We start from the raw sequence: 23,550 nt of genomic DNA on the forward strand, positions 1-23,550 counted from the left end.
TGAATAATTTTTAATGTGATTACATTGCTATTATGTGTATAAACTGCTAATTTGCATATATAAGCGATGCATTACAATTTTTATAAGTAAATTAATTATATTAAAAGTCACTCAGCAAATATAGCAAATAAAGCTAAATGCTAATAAGTTAAATTTTCTTAATTTAAATTTTTTATTTAGTTATTCTTAATCCTCCACTGACTCCTCTTTTTATGTATAAAGTACAGATATATTTATAGTACATAAACAGATATACAGTATACCTGTGGTATTAAAATTTCATGGCAGGGGGATTGGAAAAAAGATGTCTGAATGTCTTTTTTAGTGGAAACAATGAAAAAAAGTTGAGAAACAGGGCTCTCTATCCAGGGCCTCAGCCCATGAATATGGGGAGCCCAACACCTACACACACAAACACACACATGCCCCATAATGTCAATAACTTGACTACCTGTTAGAACATAATTACTTGATTTTCTTAGTAAGGAATTTTCCTCCACCCTTCTACTTTTGAGAAATAACTCATCTCCTGTTCCTTATCTATTAACTAACAATAGGACCAAAAAAGAATTATATCACAGTTAAATCAGGTTTGGTCAAAGACCCAAAGCAGAGCCAACTTTTCCATTCTCTTCACGGTTCATACTGCACCATCACCTGATACGTGTGTGTGGTGAATCTGTGCCAACTTTGCCTCCTTCACCTCCTGCAGTTTAGACCACTGGGCATTCAAGCACGCCATGTTTACTTCATTTTGATTCTCATCACGCTTCTTCAGCAGCTCTTTTAGAACTTCCAGGCGAATCTCCTGCAGTCTTCAAGTAAATCACAAAACATAAAGAAGTCTACAATCTCTCAGATAGGGTGCTCTACTACAGAGAAAGGGAACACTTGCCATAAACAGAAGCTTCTCTTTGGGCTGGTATCATATTCATGTATCTTAAAAAGACCACTCTGGCAAAAGTGTGACAAATGAATTGGGGGTTTGGGGTGGCAACTCAATGGTGAGTCTCTGTATAAGAGGAATATGTACGGGTGTAGTTCTGAAGGACAAAAAAGAGTTTGCTAGGTAGATGGAGTAAAAAAGTGTTCTCCAGGCAGATGGGCCTAAGTGAACAGCAAATGTTTGTGCATAGTTCCAGGTCGACTGGTATTGCTGGAGGGTTAAGTAATAGGAGGAGTGAGAGAAAATGAGGTTGTGGCATGCAGCCTTAAGTGGTGAATGTGAAAATGCCAGCAGCTGACACATATAGATAATTATTCTTCGCTTCCCTTCCCTTCACCTTCACCTCGTTCTCCCAGGACTACCTTGCTTATGTGTACATATGACTTCAAAATTTGTACTTCAGACCAGGTATTTCTGAACTAGAACTTCTATCTACTTGAATCTCCAGCTATATCCCCTGACAACCTCAAAAAAACCTCACTCATTCTATTCCCCCAGAAATCTACCCCTTCTCTTAACCTTCTTCCCTCCTCTTGATTCCTTCTCTAAAACACTTCTTACATCTGTTCCCCAGCCCATGTCTTTGTCACCTCTCTCCTGACTTGGACTCTGGTTGTTAGTCTAGTCTTTCCTCCTTCCAATCTTTGTTCCACATAGTGGTCAGGATTTTCCTTTCTAAAATGGAGATTTGAATATTTTACTCTTACTTAAAAATTTACACAGTAATTTATTCAGTCATTCATTTGTCAAATATTTATGCCAGGCAGGGAATAAACAATGGTGAACAAGATAAAATACGTTGTCTCAAGAAGCACTGTTCTAGTGGAGTAGACATATAAACCAACATTTACAACACAGGGAGATACATACCAGGCCAAAAGAATGAAAAGACTCCTGTGGGAGAAGAAATGGCAGAGCGCCTCTTCTAGCACTATTCCCAGTTGATCAAAGGGAAGGAGGGGGATGGTGGGGAAGCCTTCCTTCAGGAGCCATTAACTCAGCACTTGAGGATAAACAAGGGTTGAGATTTGCCACAGTGACAAGGGAGAAGTGCGGCCTCAGCAGAGAGAGCTGAATATTCTACTCAAAAGGACTAGAGACAGGGCTTCCCTGGTGGCGCAGTGGTTGAGAGTCCGCCTGCCAATGCAGGGGACACGGGTTCGTGCCCCGGTCTGGGAGGATCCCACATGCTGCAGAGCAGCTGGGCCTGTGGACCATGGCCGCTGAGCCTGCACGTCCGGAGCCTGTGCTCCGCGACGGGAGAGGCCACAGCAGTGAGAGGCCTGCGTACCGCAAAAAAAAAAAAAAAAAAAAAAAAAAGGACTAGAGACAGAGCAAACATGTTATACTGGTGGAGGTTCTCAAAGTGAATATACATGGGAGGGTAGGGAAACAGTGACAAGTAAATACAGGGAGGTAGGCGTTTTTAAAAATAAGCACACACCAACAGTCCCCTTTCTTTCTAGAGTTGGAAATCCTAGGTTCAATTCTCAACTTCATCACTTACCTCAGCCTCTTCAATCATAAAATGAACATAATAGTATCCATCCCCTAAGGTTGTTGTGAACGTTAAATGAGTGAATGTACACAGCATGCTAGAACAGTAGTTCTCAAACTTGAGCATACATCAGATAACCTGGAGGTTGCTATGACACAAATTGCTGTGCCCCGCCCCCTGATTCAGTAGGTCTGGGATGGAACCCGAGAATTTGCATTTCTAACAAGTTCCCAGGTAAGTGCTGATGCTACTCATCTGTGGACCACACTCTGAGCACTACTGGCTTAGAACTTAGCTCAAGCATGAAATAAGCACTCTGTAAGTGTTGAATGCTTTATGAATATCATCATTATCATCTCCATCACCATCATCATCAATATTATCATCTACCTGATAGCTTTTTACTCATCCTTCTACATACAGCTCAGAAGCTACCTCATCTCAGTAATTTTCCCAAATATCTACTAAATATCTGTTAGTTCTCAAACAGAACTAACTGTTCTCCTGCCTGGGTTCCCCTAGCTCTTTGTGTATAGAGCAGCACATCACCTGAAGATCCTGCCTGTGAGTTATTGGTTTTAAGGTCTTTCACTCCATCCGCACCCACCTGCCCCCCTTCCACCCCTCACCCCCTGTTCCAATGGTCCATAAGGAGCTCTGTCAGGGTAAAGCAGTTTCCTGTTTCCAGTCCTGAGGAGGGACTCAAAATATATTTATTAAAATTAACCTCAGTTTAACCAAAGTACTCATGTTCTCAGGTGATATCTTCATTCTGGCCAGATACATTTTTAATATTCTTAATGTCCTTCTGACAAGAATATTCCTCTTCAAATTGCAGCAATAAATTTAAATTTCTGCAGACAGGATTGAGTATGTGACACCTACTCTTCCCCAAACACTATTTTCTATTAAATTGCAAGCTTTTAACCAAACATCACAGTCTGCATTCAGGGTTAATCAGAAGGTGTTGCAAAAAGATAAACATATTTTGAATTCGGAACCACACTGAATCCCTAACTCTATTGGTCCCTAGCTTGCTTGCGTGTAAGCACACTGTCAGGGGCTTGGTAGTACTTCTGTGAGCAATGAAGTACCTCAGCACAGCCTGGAACAAATGGCACCCTCAAACTTCCTTTCCTTTCCTTCTTGCTAGGGAGCTGTAATTTTTTGGTCCTCATCATTTCTACATATTCCAGAGACAACCTCATTACTGAAAATACATCAGTTAAAATGACTGAAAATTCAACGAGAAATACCTTAGCATATTATTACTTATGTACTATGAGCTCATCTCTTAATTGAAAAGTTCCACTGTTTGTCTTTTAAACAGAAAAATGCCTCATTGGCTATAGCTAGAACCCAAGGTGTACTGACGGTGAATCCAGTACCAGGCGGAAAGAGATGGGCTCAGCCAAGAGGCTGTTGGATGGATAGGAAGAGGGCCAAAGTCTAGGGACCGTGGCACTGGGAATGAACAGAAAAGGACAGTTTGAAAGACATTTTTCAGAAATCAGTGGGATTCTAGGTAAGACCCTAAAGAGAAAAGGGAAGAGAAGAATCAGAGATGCCTTGAGGAATTGTTTAAATTTGGGTTCCACACTGAACTACACACACAAAGAAGGCATTATACATTTTTATATTATTGGAGAGAAAATTATAGAGCTATTGCTCCTGAAGCCCAATTTCCTAACTCTACAGATTAAGGATTGCTTTTAAACCCCTACATTTGGGTAAACTCTCTATATGTTAAAAGTATTAACATTAATCCCATCTGTGCAGAAGCAATTATCTGGGTGATTAAGAACCTACTTTTCGATCTCCTGCTCTCTGAAGGCCCACTCCTTCCTCTCCATGGCATTCATCATCCTCCTCCTCTTCTCAAACTGGGAGGTGTCACTCAGAGTGGGGAGAGTGGCTTCCCAAGCACGCTTCTCCCGGGCACGTTCTATCATCTCTACCTCAGCTTGTCCTGCCGGGAGACCTCGACCTGGAAGATGAAGCAGAACACTTTAGAAACACACAGACAAACTCATGTACCTACCAGTATTTAATTTACTCCCTTTCAGTTCCTGTCCTCTTTAAATTCAAGGGTTATGACAGGATGAAATGATATCAGGATACATCTCCAGATGTGCCTCAGGGTTTATTATCTGCCCTGCACTGTCTCTTGTTAACAATTCAGCCAGAAGACATTTTAGTTACATGTAAGATGCTAGAAAGTATTTGAAGATATTAGGTGATTATGAAATAATCACACCTTGGAATGTCCTCTATTGGAAAAATCCATATTTTGAAATACAAAGAAGTATCAAAATAACTTGCAGAAAGGTCATAGTTAGTATGTGGTGAAACTCAGAATTTGCAAATGGCAATCTGACCCTTATGGTCTTATGTATTACACTATACTCCCTCTCTAATAAACACAAACATGAACTATACAGACAAGCCCACAGCTAATATCACACTCAACAGTGAAAGGCTAAAAGCTTTCCTCTAAGATCAGGAAAAAGAAAATGGTGCACTCTCTCACCACTCCTATTTACATAATACTGGAAGCCCTAGCCAGAGAAATCAAGCAAAAAAAAAAAAAAAGAAAAAGGCATGCAAATCAGAAAGGAAGAAGTAAAATCATCTCCATTTGCAGATGACATGATCTTATGTAGAGAAAACTCTAAAGACTCTATCAAAAAACTGTTAGAACTAATAAATAAATAAAGTTGCAGGATACAAAATCAATACATGAAAATCTGTTGTATTTATACACCCTAACAATATCTATAAAAGAGATAAAACTATTCCATTTACAATAGTATCAAAAACAATAAAATTCTTAGGAGTAAATTTAACCAAGGAGGTGAAAAATCTATATGGTGAAAACTATTAAAACATTGATGAAAAAAATTGAAGAAGACACAAGTAAAAAATATATATATATCCCATGTTCATGGATTGGAAGAACTAATATTTTTAAAATGCTCCTACTACGCAAAGCCATCCATAGATACATCCCTATCAAGATTCTAGTGGTGTTTTTCACAGAAATAGAAAAAACAATCCTAAAATTTATACATAACCATAAAAGACCCATATAGCCAAAGCAATGTTAAGAAAGAACAAAATTGTAAGAAACACACTTCCTGATTTCAAACTATATTACAAAGCTACAGTAATCAGAACAGTATAGTACTGGCATAAAAACAGACACACAGAGCAATGGAACAGAATAAAAAGCCAGAAGTAAACCCATGCATGCGTAGTCAACTAATATTTGACAAGGGAGTCAAAAATAGTCAATAGGGAAAAGACAGTCTCTTCAATAAGTGGTGCTAGGAAAACTGGGTATTCACATGCAGAAGAATGAAACTGGATCCTTATCTTACATTTTTCACAAAAATTAACTTGAAATGGATTAAAGACTTAAATGTAAAACGCTTAGAAGAAAAGATAAGGGAAAAGCTCCTTGATATTAGTCTTGGCAATGATATTTTGGATATGACACCAAAAGCACAAGCAACAAAAACAAAAATAAACAAATTGGACTACATCAAACCAAAAATCTTCTACACAGCAAAAGAAACAATCAACAAAATGAAAAAGCAACCTATGAATTGGGCAAAAACATTTGCAAACCATATATCTGATAAGGGGTTATATTCTAAATATATTAGGAACAGATATTACTCAAAACAAAAAACAATGTGATTTTAAAATGGGCAAAAGACCTGAATAGACATTTTCCCAAAAAAGATACAGAGATGGCTAACAGGTACATGAAAAGGTGTTCAACATCACTAATCATCAGGGAATTGCAAATCAAAACTACAGTGAGATATCACCTCATGCCTGTTAGAATGGCTATTATCAAAGAGAAGAGAGAGGACGCTCTCCTCTTCCAAGATGGACTGCATTCTGTCTATGGAATGTGTATCTCTGCTTTCATTTTACTATGGTTTAATTCTTTCTTGTGAGAAGCCACGGACCCTCACTTGGTGGCCTGTCCCAGGAACTCACCCGAGACCTGGGACATGACCACCCTCTTCAAGCCCCATTTTCTTGTAACCTCTTTACAAAGGATATTAATAAATCTACTTCTTACCCAAAAAAAAAAAAAGACAAGCAATAACAAGTGCTGCCAAGGACGTGGAGAAAAGGAAACCCTTGTGCACTGTTGGGGGGAATGTAAATTGGTACAGTCATTATGGCAAATAGTTCCATAAGAATTCCATAGAGGTTCCTCAAAAAATTAAAAATAGAACTACCATATGATCTAGCAATTTCCCTTCTGGGTATATAGCTGAAGGAAATGAAATCACTACATCAAAGAGGTATCTGCACCCCATGTTCATTGCAGCATTATTTACAATAGTCAAGACATGGAAACAGCTGAAGTGTCTATCGGCAGATTAATGGATAAATAAAGTGATATATATAAGGCGATATATATATATATATAAAGTGATATATATAAGGCGATATATATATATATATATATAGTGATATATATATATATTCATTCACAAAAAAAGAAGAGAATCCTGCCATTTGTGATAACATGGATGAAACTTGAGGGCATTATGCTAAGCAAAATAAGTCAGTCAGAAACAGTTAAATACTGCATAATCTCATTATATCTGGAATCTAAAAAACTGAATTCATAGAAACAGAGAGTACACTGGTGGTTACCAGGGGCAAAGTGGTGGGAGAAATGGGTGAAAGTGGTCAAAGGGTACAAACTTTCAGTTATAAGATGAATAAATTCTGGAGAGCTAATGTACAGCATGCTGACTACACTTAACAAAACTGTATTGTATACTTGAACGTTGCTAAGACTGAATCTTAAATGCTCTCACCACACACACCCACACACACACCCACACACACACAGTAAATATGTGGGGTGATAGATGTGTTAACTACCCTTATTGTGGTAATCATTTTGCAATATATATGTGTACCAAATCATCATGTAGTACATCTTAAACTTACACAATGTTACATGTCAATTATGTCTAAATGAAGCTAGGAAAAAGAACTATACATAAAGAAAATATAGTATTATTTTTAATTTAATATTTACATATGTGGTATTTTACTATAAATATTCTGTTATTTGCTTTTTTTATTCAGCTTTGTTTTGGGAATCTGGCCACGCTGATATATAGAGATGTAATTTCATTCTTCCATTGTAGGACTCTACCACAATTTAAGCTATCTGCTCAAATTGACATTTAGATTGGTTCTAATTTTTTTTTTTTTTTTTTTTTTTTTGTGGTACACGGGCCTCTTACTGTTGCGGCCTCTCCTGCTGCGGAGCACAGGCTCCGGACGCGCAGGCTCAGCGGCCATGGCTCACGGGCCCAGCCGCTCCGCGGCATGTGGGATCTTCCTGGACCAGGACATGAACCCATGTCCCCTGCATCGGCAGGCGGACTCTCAACCACTGCGCCACCAGGGAAGCCCTGGTTCTAATTTTTTGATTACACATAATAATGCTGCAACAAACGTCTAATACTGGTCTCATTATGCCCATGTATGAATTTCTCTAGGAACCTTAGAAGGATCTAGAGCCTAGCAACTAATCACAAAATACAATCATTTAAAATATTTCTGAATATTGCCAAATTTGCCTCCACAAAGCATATTTTTTCTCAAGCTTTCTGAGATTCTCCTGACCCTCTTCCACAGTCCATGCTACCTAGTCTCAGCTGCTTTTCACAGTCCTTACAAGTATTTAGTGGTTCAAAGACTCATATATATGTGAGTTTCACTGAGAATGGAATTTGTTCTTGGGAGTTGTTCTTTTAGACTTGTGCTTGTTGCTTTTATATAATTTCTGGGAAGAGAAAAGATGCTGATTTACATACATGGTTACACTGCGAGTAGAGATTTGGATTAGAATTGCTTGAAGATATAAAATACTTGTGAGAGAAATAATACCTATTCAAGCATGAGTCTTCCCATTTATAAACACAATGTTCCTTTTTTTTTGGTCAAATCTTTGTGCTTAAGGAACAATTTATATTTTTCTCCATAAATGCCTTGTGCATGTTTTATTAAGTGCTTTCCTGGGACTTTGTTATTTGTTGCTATTAAAAATATGATTTCCCAATAATATTTCTTTCTTTCTTTTTTTTTTTTTTTGCGGTACACGGGCCTCTCACTGTTGTGGCCTCTCCCGTTGCGGAGCACAGGCTTTGGATGCGCAGGCTCAGCAGCCATGGCTCATGGGCCCAGCCGCTCCGCGGCATGTGGGATCCTCCCAGACCGGGGCACGAACCCGTGTCCCCTGCATCGGCAGGCGGACTCTCAACCACTGCACCACCAGGGAAGCCCTCAATAATATTTCTAATTACATATTGCTCATACATACAAAAATTACTGATATTTGTATGTTGGTTTCATAATAGGATACCTTATTAAACTGAGGTTCTTAGTTCTGATAACTTATTTCATTTGATTTTTCTATATGAGTACATTGTCTGCAAATATAGTTTTGCTTTTTCTTTCTAATCCTCATACCTAATTCTTCTCTTATCTTACTACACTGACTCAATTATTTCTCTATCAGGATGCTATTACTGTCATATTGGGCAAACAATTAATTGTTGGATGAAACTGCCCCATGCAGGGCAGGATGTTTAGTATCCATGCCAGCCTACCTCCCCCAAACCCAACCCATTTGTCTCATCATTATTACATATAAAAACACCACCCAGGTTTCCAAATGTCCCTAGGGGTGGTGGGTCATAGCCTAGTTTAATAAGCTCTGGGCTAGGATCTTCTCTGCATTGCTAAATAATAGTGGTGATAAAGGAATCACTGTCTTTTTCTTTATTTTAAGGGTAAAGCTTCTCAAGTCTCACCTTTAGTATACGTTTATCGAAGATAATCTTTATTAAGTTACCAAAATTCCCTTCTGATCTCAGCTTACTTAGAGTTTATAGCATGAATGCATGTTGAATGTTATCAAACAGTACTTTTCCTGCACCTATAAAAGCATTTTTTTGACATTTTCTGTTAAAATGGTAAAATGCATTGGTTAGTTTTCTGATATTGTACTAAACTTGAATTTGTACAATTAACCCATTTGGTTATGATAAGTCATCTTTTTAAAGTACTACAAGAGGGCTTCCCTCGTGGCAAAGTGGTTAAGAATCCACCTGCCAATGCAGGGGACACAGGTTCGAGCCCTGGTCCGGGAATATCCCACATGCCGTGGAGCAACTAAGCCTGTGTGCCACAACTACTGAGCCTGCACTCTAGAGCCCACAAGCCACAACTACTGAGCCCACGTGCCACAACTACTGAAGCCTGTGCACCTAGAGCCCGTGCTCCACCACAAGAGAAGCCACGACAATGAGAAGCCCGCACACGGCAACAAACTGTAGCCCCCGCTCACTGCAACTAGAGAAAGCCCGCGCACAGCAACAAAGACCCAACACAGCCATAAATAAATAAATAAATAAATAAATAAATAAATAAATAAATAAAATACTACAAGATTTGATTGCTGAACCTAGGGTTTCTGCTCCAGCAACTTGGGAGATGACTCTGCCCCAATAGGGCAGTGATGGCCACTGAGCAGAGAGGAAGGCCTGCCTCACACCTGGCTATGGCCCTACCCCCTCCATCTCCAACCCTACCTCCTACCAAGTTGACAGCTGGCAGCACACCCTGAGTAAACAAATGACTTCTGTTCACGTCAAATCTAGCTCTCCCACCAAAAGCACTGGGCACATGCAGACTATATAGGGACACTTGTACAGAAGCCCACCCATTAAAGATTGCTGTAGGTAACTGTTTCACCTAAATTCACAGAGACAGAGAAAGTTAAGCAAAATGAAAAGAGACAGGAATGCATCTCAGTTGAAAGAGCAAGAAAAAAACCCTGGTAAAAATAATAAAACAGAAATAATTTATAAGATAAAAAATTCAAAGCATTAGTAATAAGAATGCGAGCTGAATTAGGGAAAGAATAGATAAGCAGAGTGAGAATTTTAACAAGGAACTAGAAAATATAAAAAAGAACCAGTCAGAACTGAAGAATACAATAACTGACATCAAAAACACCCTAGAAGGGGTACTTCCCTGGTGGCTCAGTGGTTAAGAATTTGCCTGCCAATGCAGGGGACATGGGTTCGAGCCCTGGTCTGGGAAGATCCCACATGCTGTGGAGCAACTAAGCCTGTGCGCCACAACTACTGAGCCTGCGCTCTAGAGCCCACAAGCCACAACTACTGAGCCCACGTGCCACAACTACTGAAGCCTGTGTGCCTAGAGCCTGTGCTCCACAACGAGAAGCCACTGCAATGAGAAGACTGTGCACCGCAACTAAGAGTAGCCCCCACTCACCACAACTAGAGAAAGCCCGCATGCAGCAACAAAGACCCAACACAGCCAAAAATAAATAAATAAAAATTAATTAATTAATTAATTTAAAAGATGATGAATAAAAGCTTGTCTTAAAAAAAAACCCACACTAGAAGGAATGAATAGCAACTAAGTGATAAAGAAGAATGCATACGTGATCTGGAAGATGGAATAACGGAAATCACCCAATCAATGCAGTAAAAAGAAAACCAAACTTTAAAAAATGACAATAGTTTAAGAGATCTCTGGGATAACATCAAGTGTACCAACATTCCCATTATAGTGGTTTCAGAAGGAGAAGAGAGAGAAAGGTTGTGAAATGTATTTGAAGAAATGACTGAAAACTTCTGGAACCTGAAGAAGGAAGCAAATATCCAAGTACAGGAAGCAAAGAAAGTTCCGACCAAGATGAACCAAAACAGACCCACATCAAGATAAATCATAATGAAACTGGTAAAAATTAAAGAGAGAATTCTGAAGGCAGCAAGAAAAAAACAAAGAGTCATTTACAAAGGAATACCCATAAGGCTATCAGCCGATGTCTCTGCAGAGACTCTGCAGGCCAGAGAGAGTGACATGATATATTCAAAGTGCTAAAAGAGAAAAATCTGCAACCTAGGATACTCTATCCAGCAGGATTATCATTTAGAATTGAAGGGGAGATAAAGAACTTCTCAGACAAGCAAAAAACTAATAGAGCTCATCAATACTAAACCTACCCTAAAAGAAATGTTAAAGGGTCTTCTGTAAGTGAAAAGAAAAGGCTATAATAAAAGGTAAGAATCTATGTGGAGGAGGGGAGTAAAAAGGTAGATATTTTGAATGGGTGTGAACTTAAATTACTACCATTTAAAACAAGTAGATGTAGTTATAGGTCATAATATAGGAATTCCATGGTAACCACAAATCAAAAACCTACAACAGATACACAAAAATGGAGAGGAAAGGAACATAAGCATACTAGTAAAGAAAATCATCAAACCACAAAGGAAGAAAAAGAAACTAAAAGAAGAAGAAAAGAACAGGAAAGACCTACAAAAACAACCAGAAAACAAGTAACAAAATGGCAATAAGTACATAACTATCAACAATTAATTTAAGGAAAAAAAATGTCATGAAGAACCTAGGGGTAAGACAGGAATAAAGACACAGACCTACTAGAGAATGGACTTGAGGATATGAGGAGGGGGAAGGGTAAGCTGTGACAAAGTGAGAGAGAGGCATGGACATATATACACTACCAAACTTCCTGCTATGTGGGAAGCAGCCGCATAGCACAGGGAGATCAGCTCGGTGCTTTGTGACCACCTGGAGGGGTGGGATAGGGAGGGTGGGAGGGAGGGAGATGCAAGAGGAAAGAGATATGGGAACATATGTATATGTATAACCGATTCACTTTGTTATAAAGCAGAAACTAACACACCATTGTAAAGCAATTATACTCCAATAAAGATGTAAAAAAAAAATGTCAATGAACTAAATGCTCCAATCAAAAGACATAGGGTGGCTGAATAGATAAAAACACAAGACCCATCTCTAGGCTGCTTACAAAAGATGCACTTCAGAACTAAAGACACACAGAGACAAAGTGAGAGGATGGAAAAAGATATATCATGAAACAGAAATGACAAGAAAACGAGGGTAGCAATACTCATATCAGACAAAATATACTTTAAAACAAAGGCTATAAAGAAAGACAAAGAAGGGCATTATATAATGATAAAGAGATCAATAGAAGAGAGGATATTATACTCGTTAACATATATGCACCCAGTACTGGAGCACCTAAATATATAAATCAAATATTAACAGACAAAAGGGAGAAATTGACAGTAATATAACAATAGTAGAGGACTTTAACACCCTACTTATATCTGTGGACAGATCATCCAGATAGAAAATCAATAAGGCATTAGTGGTCTTAAATGATACAATAGACCATACGTTGGACTTACTAGATATCTACAGGACATCTATCCAAAAACAGCAGAATACACATTCTTTTCAAGTGCATATGGAATATTCTCCAGGATCACATACTAGGCCATAAAACAAGTCTCAACAAATCTAAGAGAACAGAAATTATATCAAGCATTTTTTCTGACCACAACAGTATGAAACTAAAAATCAATTATGGCAAGAAAAATGGGAAAAGCACACACATGTAGAGAATAAACAACATGCTACTAAAAACCAGAGGATCGATGAAGAAATCAAAGAGAAAATCAGAAAATATCTTGACAAATGAAAATGGAAACACAACCTTCCAAAAATTTATGGGATGCAGCAAAAGCAGTTCTAGAAGGGAATTTTGTAGCAATACAGGCCTTCCTCAAGAAACAAGAAAAATCTCAAATAAACAACCTAACCTACCACCTAAAGGAATTAGAAAAAGAAGAGTGAAGCCCAAAGTCAGCAGAAGGAAGGAAATAATAAAAATCAGAGAGGAAATAAATAGAGCAAAAAAAAATTAGAAAAGATCAATGAAACCAAGAACTGGTTCTTTGAAAAGATAAACAAAATTGATAAAACTTTAGCCAGGCTAACAAGAAAAGAGAGAGGACCCAGGTAAAAAAAATAAGAATCAAAAGAGGAGAAGTAACAACCAATAACACAGAGATTTACAAACTCATAACAAAGTATTACTAACAGTTATAAGCCAACTAATTGGACAACCTAGAAGAAATGGAGAAATTTCTAGAAACATACAAATTTCCAAGACTGAATGAGGAAGAAAAAGATCATCTCAACAGACAGATCACTAGTAGTGAAATTGAATTTGTAATTTAAAAAACTCCTAACAAACAAAAATCTGTGACCAGTCATCTTCACAGGGGAATTTTACCAAACATATAAAGAAGAACTAATAATATCCTTCTCTAATCCAAACACTTGAAGAGAATGAAACACTCCCAAATTCATTCTATGTGGCTACCACTGCCCTGATATCAAAACCAGACAAAGACACTGCAAAAAAAGATTACAGGCTGGGCTTCCATGGTGGCTCAGTAGTTGAGAGTCCGCCTGCCGAAGCAGGGGACACGGGTTCGTGCTCCAGTCTGGGAAGATCCCACATGCCGCGGAGCGGCTAGGCCCGTGAGCCATGGCCACTGAGCCTGCATGTCCGGAGGCTGTGCTCCACAACGGGAGAGGCCGCAACAGTGAGAGGCCCGCGTACCGCAAAAAAAAAAAAAAAAAAAAAAAGATTACAGGCCAATATCTTTGATGAATATAGATACAAAAATCCTCAACAAAATATTAGCAAACTGAATCCAACAATATATAAAAAGGATCATACACCATGATCAAGTGAGACTTATTTGAGGGATGCAAGGATGGTTCAATATTTGCAAATCAATCAATGCGATACACGACAGTAACAAAAGGAAGGAGAAGAATCACACAATCATTTCAATAGATACAGAAAAAGCATTTGACAAAATTCAAAATCCAGTCATGATAAAAACTATCATCAACATTGGTATAGAGAGAACATATCTCAGCATAATAAAGGCCATTTATGACAAACTCACAGCTAACATCATACTAAAAGGTGAAAAGCTTTCAGTCTTTACTCTAAAATAAGAAAAAGACAAGGATGTCCACTCTCACCACTTCTATTTAATGTAGTATTGGAAGTTCTAGTAACAGCAATCAGACAAGAAAAAAAATGTATCCAAATTAGAAGGGAAGAAGTAAAACTATCACTCTTTGTGAATGACATGATACTATATATAGAAAACCCAAAGTTGTGACATGATACTATATATAGAAAACACAAAGTCTAATACCCAAAAAGGTATTAGAACTAAAAATGAATTCAGCAAAGTTGCAGGATACAAGATTAATATACAGAAATATTTTACTTTTCTATATACTAACAATGAACTATCAGAAAGAGAAAGCAAAACAGAAAAAAATCCCATTTAAAATCCCATCAAAAAGAGTAAAATACTAAGAATAAACTTAACCAAGGAGGTGAGAGACCTATACTCTAAAAACTATAAAACACTGATGAAGGAATTTAGAAATGATACCAAGAAATGGAAAAATATCCTGTGTTTTGGATTGGAAGAATTAATATTGTTAAAATGTCCATACCACCCAAAGCAATCTACAGATTTAATTCAATCCCTAACAAAATACCCATGACATTTCAACAGAACTAGAGTAATCCTAAAATCCATATGAAACCACAAAAGACTCCAAATTGCTAAAGTAATTTGAGAAAAAAGAACAAAGCTGGATGTATCATGCTCCCTGACTTCAGACTATACTACAAAGCTACAGTAATGAAAACAGCATGGTACTGGCACAAAAACAGATATAGAGATCAATGGAACAGAGAACTCAGAAACTCATACTCCTATGATCAATTAATCTATGACAAAGGAGGCAAGAATATACAATGGAGAAAATACAGTCTCTTCAATAAATGGTACTGGGAAAACGGGACAGATACATGTAAAAGAATGAAATTAGAACATTCACTCACAACATATACAAAATAAACTCAAAATGGACTAAAGACCTAAGTATAAGACCTGAAACCATAAAATTCCTAGAAGAAAACATAGGCAGAACACTCTGACATAAATCATAGCCATATTCTTCTGGATCTGTCTCCTAAGGCAAAGGAAACAAAAGCAAAAATAAACAAATAAGACCTAATTAAACTCAAAAGCTTTGGCACAGCAAATCATTGACAAAATGAAAAGAAAACCTACTGAAAGGGAGAAAATATTTGCAAGTGATGTAACTGACAAGTGGTTAATATCAAAATATATAAACAGCTCATACAACTCAATATCTAAAAAACCAAACAACCCAATTAAAAAATGGACAAAAGAGCTGAAGAGACATTTTCCAAATAAGACATACAGATGGCCAACAGGCACATGAAAAGATGCTCAACATCACTAATCATCAGAGAAATGTAAACCACAATCAGATGTCACCTCACACCTGTCAGAATGGCTATCACCGAAAAGTCTACAAATAACAAACATTGGGAAGGATGTAGAGAAATGGGAACCCTTGTACACTGCTGGTAGAAATTAAAATTGATGCAGCCACTATGGAAAACAGGAGGTCCCTCAAAAAACTAAAAATAGAACCACCATATGATGCGGCAATTCCACTCCTGGGTATATATCCCCCCCATAAAAAAAAAATGACCCCAAAACACTAACTTGAAAAGATACATGCACCCCAATGTTCATAGCAGCATTACTTACAGTAGCCAAGAAATGGAAGCAACCCAAGAATCCATCAACAGGTGAATGGATTAAGAAGATGTGGTGTATATATACAATGGAATTTACTCAGCCATAAAAAAGGAATAAATTTCTGCCACTTGCAACAACGTAGATGGACCTAGAGCATATTATCCTCAGTGAAATAAGCCAGACAGAGAAAGACATAGTGTATGTTATCACTTACATGTGGAATCTAAAAAATAAAACAAAGGAGCATATATAACAAAACAGAAACAACCTCACAGATATAGAAAACAAACTAGTGGATACCAATGAGGAGAGGGAAGGGGTGGGAGGGTGAGACAGGGGTACGGGATTAAGAGATACAAACTACTATGTATAAAATAGATAAGCAATGATGATATATTATACAGCACATGGACATACAGCCATTATTTTGTAATAACTTTAAATGGAGTATCATCTATTAAAAAATCACTATGCTGTATACCTGAAACTAATATAATCTTAGTTTTTAAATGTAGGGCAATAGTGATGCATAGTGTTCTCTTATAGTCCCTAAATCGTTTGGTCTATAGTATGTCCCTCTTCCAATTCTAATACTCTTTACTTGCAACTTCTGTCTTTGGTCTTGATGTTTCCCACAAGAAGTTTCAGTATATTATTAATCTTTATCCAAAAAATTTATGATCGTAATGACCAATTCTTTTGCCTTTTTAAGGTTTCCTATTGGTTTCTGATTTAAAATTTATTATTTACTTAACTTGTGAAGATTAAATAAGTTAAAAACATAAAGCACTTTGAACAGTTCTTGGCACATAGCACTCGATTTTTTTCTTAGTGCTTTCAGTGTCAACCTTTTACTGTGTCATTATTTTTCACTTATATTTACGCAAACATTCTACTAATGTATAATATATACACAGAAAGGTACACAAAGGAACATCCCAAATAACCAGCACTCAGATCAAGGAACAGAATTTACCAGAACCCTAGCCTGCCCATCATACTCCCTCCCAGTCTCTACTTGCCTCAAGGATAGCCACCAGCCTGATTCCTAACATATTAATTTAGTTCTGACAGGTTTTGAGCTTTATATAAATGAAATCAAAATGTAGGTATTCTTTAGTGTCTTACTTCTTTTGCTCAGCAATATCTATGTGAGATTCACCCATGTGGTTATGTGTAGCTGTACTTTCATTCTCGTTACTATATAGTATTTCACTGTGTGAACATACTACAGGTTATCCATCCATTCTATGGTTGATGGACATCTGGGTTGTTTTCAGTTCAGTGTTACTATGAATAGTGCTGCTATGAACATTCTTGCACTTGTCTCTTGGTGAAAGTCATATATGCATTTCTTACAGTAGAGCTAAGTACTCACTTTTCTTGGGTATATAGTGAGGGATGACGTTCCTGGGTTGTAGGTATTGTGTCAGCTTTAGAAGATACTATCAGTTTCCAAAGAATGGTTGCAATATATACATGCAGCATATGAAATTCTCTTTGCTTCAAATCCTTATCATCACTTAGTAATATCAATCTTTTTAACATTAGCTATTCTGGTATATCTGTAGTATCAAACTGAGATTTTAATTTGCATTTCCCTGATGACTAATCAGGTTGAACACTGTTTCATATGTTGATTGGCCATTTGAAAACCCGTTTTATCAAGTGACGGCTCACATCATTTGCTAACTTTTCTATTGGGTCGTCTTTTTCTTGTTGATTTGTAGGATTTCTTTATGTGTTCTAGATATGAGTCTTCTGTCATATGTAGGTATTGCAAATATCTTCTCCCAATATGTGGCTTGCCTTTTCACTATCTTAATGTATTTTGGTGAACAGAGGTTCTTAATTTTAATGTGATCTAATTTCTTAATTTTCCCTTTATGGTTAGCAATTTTGTTCTATTTAATAAAATGTGTGCCTACCCAAGATCATGAAAATATTCTCTTATGTCTGCTTCTAAATTTTTGTTTCACCTTTCACATTTAGACATCTGGGATTGGTTCAGTTTATGGTGTGAACTAGGAATCGAGTCACTGTTTTCAAGATGACTATCTAATTGATTCAGCACCATTTATTGAAAAGATCATTTTTTTTCTAGTGTACTGTAGTATCATCTTTGTCTTAAGTCAGATGATATCTACTTGTGGGTTAATTTCTGGACTCCCTATTCTGTAACAATGATCTACTTGTGTACCTTTGAGAATATACCACACTGTGTAATTACTGCAGCTTTAAAGTAAGTCTTTGTATCTCATAGTGTATACTGTTCTGTTTCTTCACATTTGCCTTGGCTACTTTTGACCCTTTCACATTTCCATATTAATTTTAGAATCAGGTTATCAATTTACACACACACACACACACACACACACACACACACATGTTGTTTTTTTTGTTTGTTTGTTTTTCCCAGTACTGCCTGGAGGTAGAAATCAGAATCAAAGTTTACTTTTGCACATGGATATCTAATTGTTTCATCAACATTTATTGAAAAGACCTCCTTTTTCCCACTGAATATAGTGGCATCTTTCTCATAAATCAAATGACTATAAATGTGGAGTGAGAAATCTGCCAGTTCAAAGGAGCCCAGAACCATAATTATTTCCTTGAAATGCTACAGCCAAGTTATTTCCACATTTTCTTAATGCATAATCAGATCTATAGCAGGTGTCGCCATGGCTTACCACATGCAAAGTCTTTTATGTGAAATACATTAATCATCTTGTTCAAATCACCTAAATCCTAACTTTTGATAGCTTAATCTGAAAGAGGAGCATTAAAAAATCTTCCCCTGTGAATAGGAATTTGTCCATTTCTCCTTGTGATTCAATCAGTTTTGCTTTATATTTTGAGTCTATGCAGAGTAAATTCAAATTCATAACAGATATAACTTCTGGTGGGTTTTTCCTTTTATAACTATTTCATGTTCTTCATTATCCCTTTTACTGTTTTCTGATTAACTTTGGTCTAATATTAACATTGTTACACCAGCTTTCTTTGGGTCAGCTTTCAGTATATTTTCCATTCCTTTATTTTCAAAGTTATAATGCTATTTTATAAATAGCAAGCTGTTTTTGCTGGGTTTTAATGAATTCAATCCCAGAATTTTTTAATAGGCAAGTTTAAGTCACTTTTATTATATATTTTGATTATTAAAATATTTGAACATTTTCCCTACACTTTACTATGCATTTTCTATTTATCGTGTTTTTTCTTTGCGTTTTCCCCCATTTCTACTGTTGTTTCCTCCTTTTCCCCTTTACCAATTGTGAAATGATATATTTCTTCTCTTTTTTCCAGAGGTTACACATAAATTTTTTAACCTAGAAATTTCCATTCATAGTCTTCTAATAAAGTCTAAAGCTAATTAATATTGCTCTCTCTCCAAAAGAAAATAGAATTTTTGCATGCTTTATTCTTATTTCTTCTTAACTCCAGTACTCAGTGTGGTTCTTAAACCAGCAGTAGCAGCAGCATCTGAGAGCTTGGTAGAAATGCAAATTCTCCACCCTTTCTCAGACCTAGTAAATCAGAATCTCCGGGATGGGGCCAGGAATCAGTGTTTTAACAAGCTCACCAGATGATTCTTATTCATGCAAAAGTCTGAAAAGGACTGATCTAGAGCAGAGGTCATCAAACTTTCTCTGTGAAAGGCCAGTGAGTAAATATATGAGGCTTTGTGGGCCGCACAGTCTCTTTCAGTTACTCAATTCTGCATGGCAGTGCAAAAGCAGGCAAGGATACTACATAACAAATAAGTTTGGCTGTATTCCAATAAAACCTTTTTAGGGTCACTGGAATTTTAATTTCATATTATTTTCACAAGTCACAAAATAGTACAAATAATTTTCACATGTCGCATAATAGGTTTTTTCCATCCATTTTTAAATGTAAAAATCCTTAACTTGCAGGCCATATAAAAAAAGGCAATAGGCCAAACTGGCCTATGGACCATAGTTTGCTAATCCTGATCTAGAGTTTTAGTACTTGCTTCATTCTTTTTTTTTTTTTTTAAGTATCACTTTTAAAAACTCAACACTTTAAATTTTTAATTACATATTTTTCTCTTTTTTTGCTCATCATATTCTTAAACACTGCTTCTTCCTTTTGGGCTTATTTTTCCTCTTGTTGAAGTATGTCCTTTTGTTCTTCCTTTTCAGATTAATAGCTAACATGTCTAGGAAGCTTATTTACATACTAAGCACTGGTCTAAGCACATTACATAAATGAATTTAAATTAATCTTTACAATATCCTATGAGATAGGCCTATGAAATGTCCTATCCTGTGAAAGTGTCCTTATTTCACCTTCACTGAATAACAGGTTGGCTGGTATAAAAATTCTAGATTTGAAATTATTTTCCCACAGCACTTTAAAGATAATACTACAAAATGCCCACCTGGAGTACTCCTGCTCTTAGAGGGCCTCGAATTCCATGCATAAATTGCCCCAAGCCCACTTACAAAACCTACATGGGCCTCTTCCCAGGATTCAGACTCCTGAGGGCAGACTATATGCTGCTGTGTGTTCACCCTTAAGCCCAAGGCATAGCCAAGTGGCAGCTGTTTGCAAGGATGTGTAAACAGAAAATGGAGAAGCAAGGTGGGGCAATCATATACATGCATGACAGGCCCCTTGTGATGTTGAACAGAGCCAGAGAAAAGGGCAGGCCACTAGGCAGCCTCTCCCATTGCTGCCACATTCCAGCATGCAATCCCAAAGAGTCTAAGAATTTTAAATGTACATTTGTCCTTTCAACTTTTTAGAAAGATTTGTGAAAAATATAGAACATATTTTATCTAACAGATAGTGGCTTGATTTATAATTTTTAAACATCTATGCATATATCAATAGTATATGGGCCTCTATTTGAACCTCTGCCCAGGGCCTCACCAATGAGGAGGTAGGCCTAACTCATAGAGGGTTTTATTGATACTTCAACCCCAGAGCTGCCCGTGGCAGGACTCCAGATTAGGCCTTTTACCAAGTGAAGCATTCTGAGCCCCTGCCCAGATTTCTTGTTTTAGATGTCCTGGTTCTGGTCCTCCTGCAGCTCAACGCTAAGCCCTTGTCACACCAAGAGGTAAAGCCCAAGGCCCCAGATAGCAGCACTTGGCTTAGACTGGCAGGCACTGGGCTTCAATCCTATCTGTGGGCAGGAGAAAAGTTTCTGTCTCCTTTAGTTTAAGCAGGTAACTCAGATCTGCTCCCCACCATTCAGAGTCCCTGCTTACCATCACAGGTTCCCAGCTATTTCTTTCTTTTAGGAAGAAGTCTCCACTTCTAGACTATGGAAATTTTCTTCCTTGAAGTGTGGTTATTAATCTTTATAATATGTCTTTTATGTGCTCAGGGCAGAGGGAAAGATTTCAGCATACTTTTAACCTGTCATCTAGGCCTGAAATTAGAGCCTCTGGTTTAAAGTGTGGGTGTCAAGAATGCTTAATCTGGATTCATAAAGTGGGCCAGGAAACAAGAATCAAAACTAGAACTCAGATATGAACATCTTCTTTGCCTGTGACGCAGAATTGATCACAGCAATTAATTACATTGGGGAAACAAAAGTAATCTCATTTTAATAAAAATCATTACAGTGTACCAACTATCTCCATGACCTTAGAGGAGTCAGCCTCTCTTGTTCTCAGTTTCCCAGCTACAATCAAGTGAGTTCAATAAGCTAATGCCTAATAGTTTCTAAAGGTTCCTTCTCTTATTAATTTTTATAGTTTCACATAATAAGGGCCTAGACTGAAGTGAATTTCTATACTCTGAGAGTGAATTTCTGAGCCTGGAAGATATTAGCATTTCAGAGATAATATCAAAAGAAATCATCCAAATCATCAAATAAAGTATATAAGAGAGCCTTGATAAATTGCAAGATATTTTAGCAAAGAAAGATAATATTATTACATACGTTGGAATAGGCATTCAGTATTATACACTCAAGAAAGGTTTATGTGTAAAGAAGGAGTAATGAATGCCTCAGTGAAAAAGAACTGATTCACTGGGAGAAACAGTGAGAAGAGGGAGGGGAGTCGTCAGTAAAGTAACCACAAAATTAAGCCGAAATATAACTTCAGCTTCAGGGGAAAAGAACAATAAGCCTCCTTACAGTGAAAAGGGCGTAAATACCTTTGAACAAATTTATCAGAAAATGTATGAGTCTATGAAGTAGCTCTACTGAGCAAGACGCTTTAAATAGCAATACTTTAAACCACAGTTGCCTCTATGTGTGTCATTTCCAAGAACTCAATAGCACGTGTGGTTATCAGGACTGTCATCTGCAAATATTCAAAAGAATTACCAACTCACCCCAAGTGAGAGTAGCCAGGGTCAGCAGTTCAGGGATGGAATTCTGACATACTATGTATTCTGGAGAATACGGGTCTGTTTGAACTTCAGCATCGCGATAATCAGTCTGAGTGCCCACAGTATACTTTGAAGGAATGGGGAGGTACTTAGTGGAAGGAGGAGGAAAGGTATATGGCTCTGCCCTAAAAGAGGAAATCATTTTAAAAATTAAAACCTGATACAATCACTTTATACCTATCAATAGGTTTTGAAACATATGTGATAAATAGTTAAACAGTCTTTCTATATAAAATGCCCTTGTGAATCAATAAGACAGTTAAATAGCCACAGAGAAATGGGTAAAGGACAGTCCAGAAAACAAAAAGTAAAACTTCTAACAATCATATGAAAAGATAATGAACATAACTAGTAATCTCAGAAAAGTAAATTAAAACAGCAAGATGCTATTTTATTATATAACATAAGCAATGATTTAAAAGTGTGTAAGTACCTAGCATCAATGAAGTTGTGAAGAAACAGACATTCTCATAAACTGTTGATGGAAATACAAATAGGTGCAACCTAACTAACAGGTAACTTATCAATATATATCAAACCCTTAAAATACCCTTTTGCCCCAGCAACTGTACTCCTAGGAATTTATTGTAGGAAATAATTCAATGAGTGTGCAAAGATATATGCAGACGTGTTTATAAAGTCTCATAAGAGTAAAAAACTTTTTTTAATGGCCAATTTTATTTTTAAAACATGGTTATACCTGGAGTCATTAGGCATCAACCTTGGACCCATTATTTTCACCCTTGTTTTTTTATTCTGTCTATTTTTAAATACAAAAAAACTTTTTTAATTCACTTAAACATATGCTCACCCTTACACATAATTTCTTAAACAATAAGTATGACAGCACATATGGTTTAATGTTTTAGTGCAGTGTTTTCTTGTGCTTTTGAGTTTGCATCCCTCAATCCCTTTTTCTTCCCTATCCACTTGTAGCAGTACCTTCTCTATATACCCAATATCTAGGGTATGTATCTCAGTTGTATCCTTGAATTATATCTTCCATATTTTTTGGCACACTTATTTTCTACACTGACACAAGTATACACAAATATAGTGTTATTTTATCATTTGACTAACATGAAATCATACTATAAATATGTTTTTGCGTCTTGCTTTTTTGACTAAACAAC

At 36.9% G+C, this 23,550-nt stretch overlaps 1 protein-coding gene across 6 annotated transcripts in view; it reads right to left on the minus strand.

Annotated features, from left to right (window-relative positions):
* The window catches only part of CFAP91 (cilia and flagella associated protein 91), a 150,064-nt gene that overhangs the window by 96,994 nt on the left and 29,520 nt on the right, over positions 1–23,550 (minus strand). For all 6 annotated transcript variants that reach the window (XR_013828544.1, XR_013828545.1, XR_013828546.1 and 3 more), the window contains 3 exons: positions 22,361–22,542; positions 4,254–4,431; positions 658–815 (listed from right to left, as the gene is read on the minus strand). Coding sequence is in view for 3 of the 6 variants with exons in the window: in XM_079922986.1 (XP_079779112.1) it covers positions 658–815; positions 4,254–4,431; positions 22,361–22,542 (518 nt within the window). In the remaining 3 variants the exon portion in view is untranslated. The remainder of the gene's footprint in view (positions 1–657; positions 816–4,253; positions 4,432–22,360; positions 22,543–23,550) is intronic.

Source organism: Stenella coeruleoalba (assembly GCF_951394435.1).
Source record: "Stenella coeruleoalba genome assembly, chromosome: 5".
Classification (NCBI taxonomy): domain Eukaryota; kingdom Metazoa; phylum Chordata; class Mammalia; order Artiodactyla; family Delphinidae; genus Stenella; species Stenella coeruleoalba.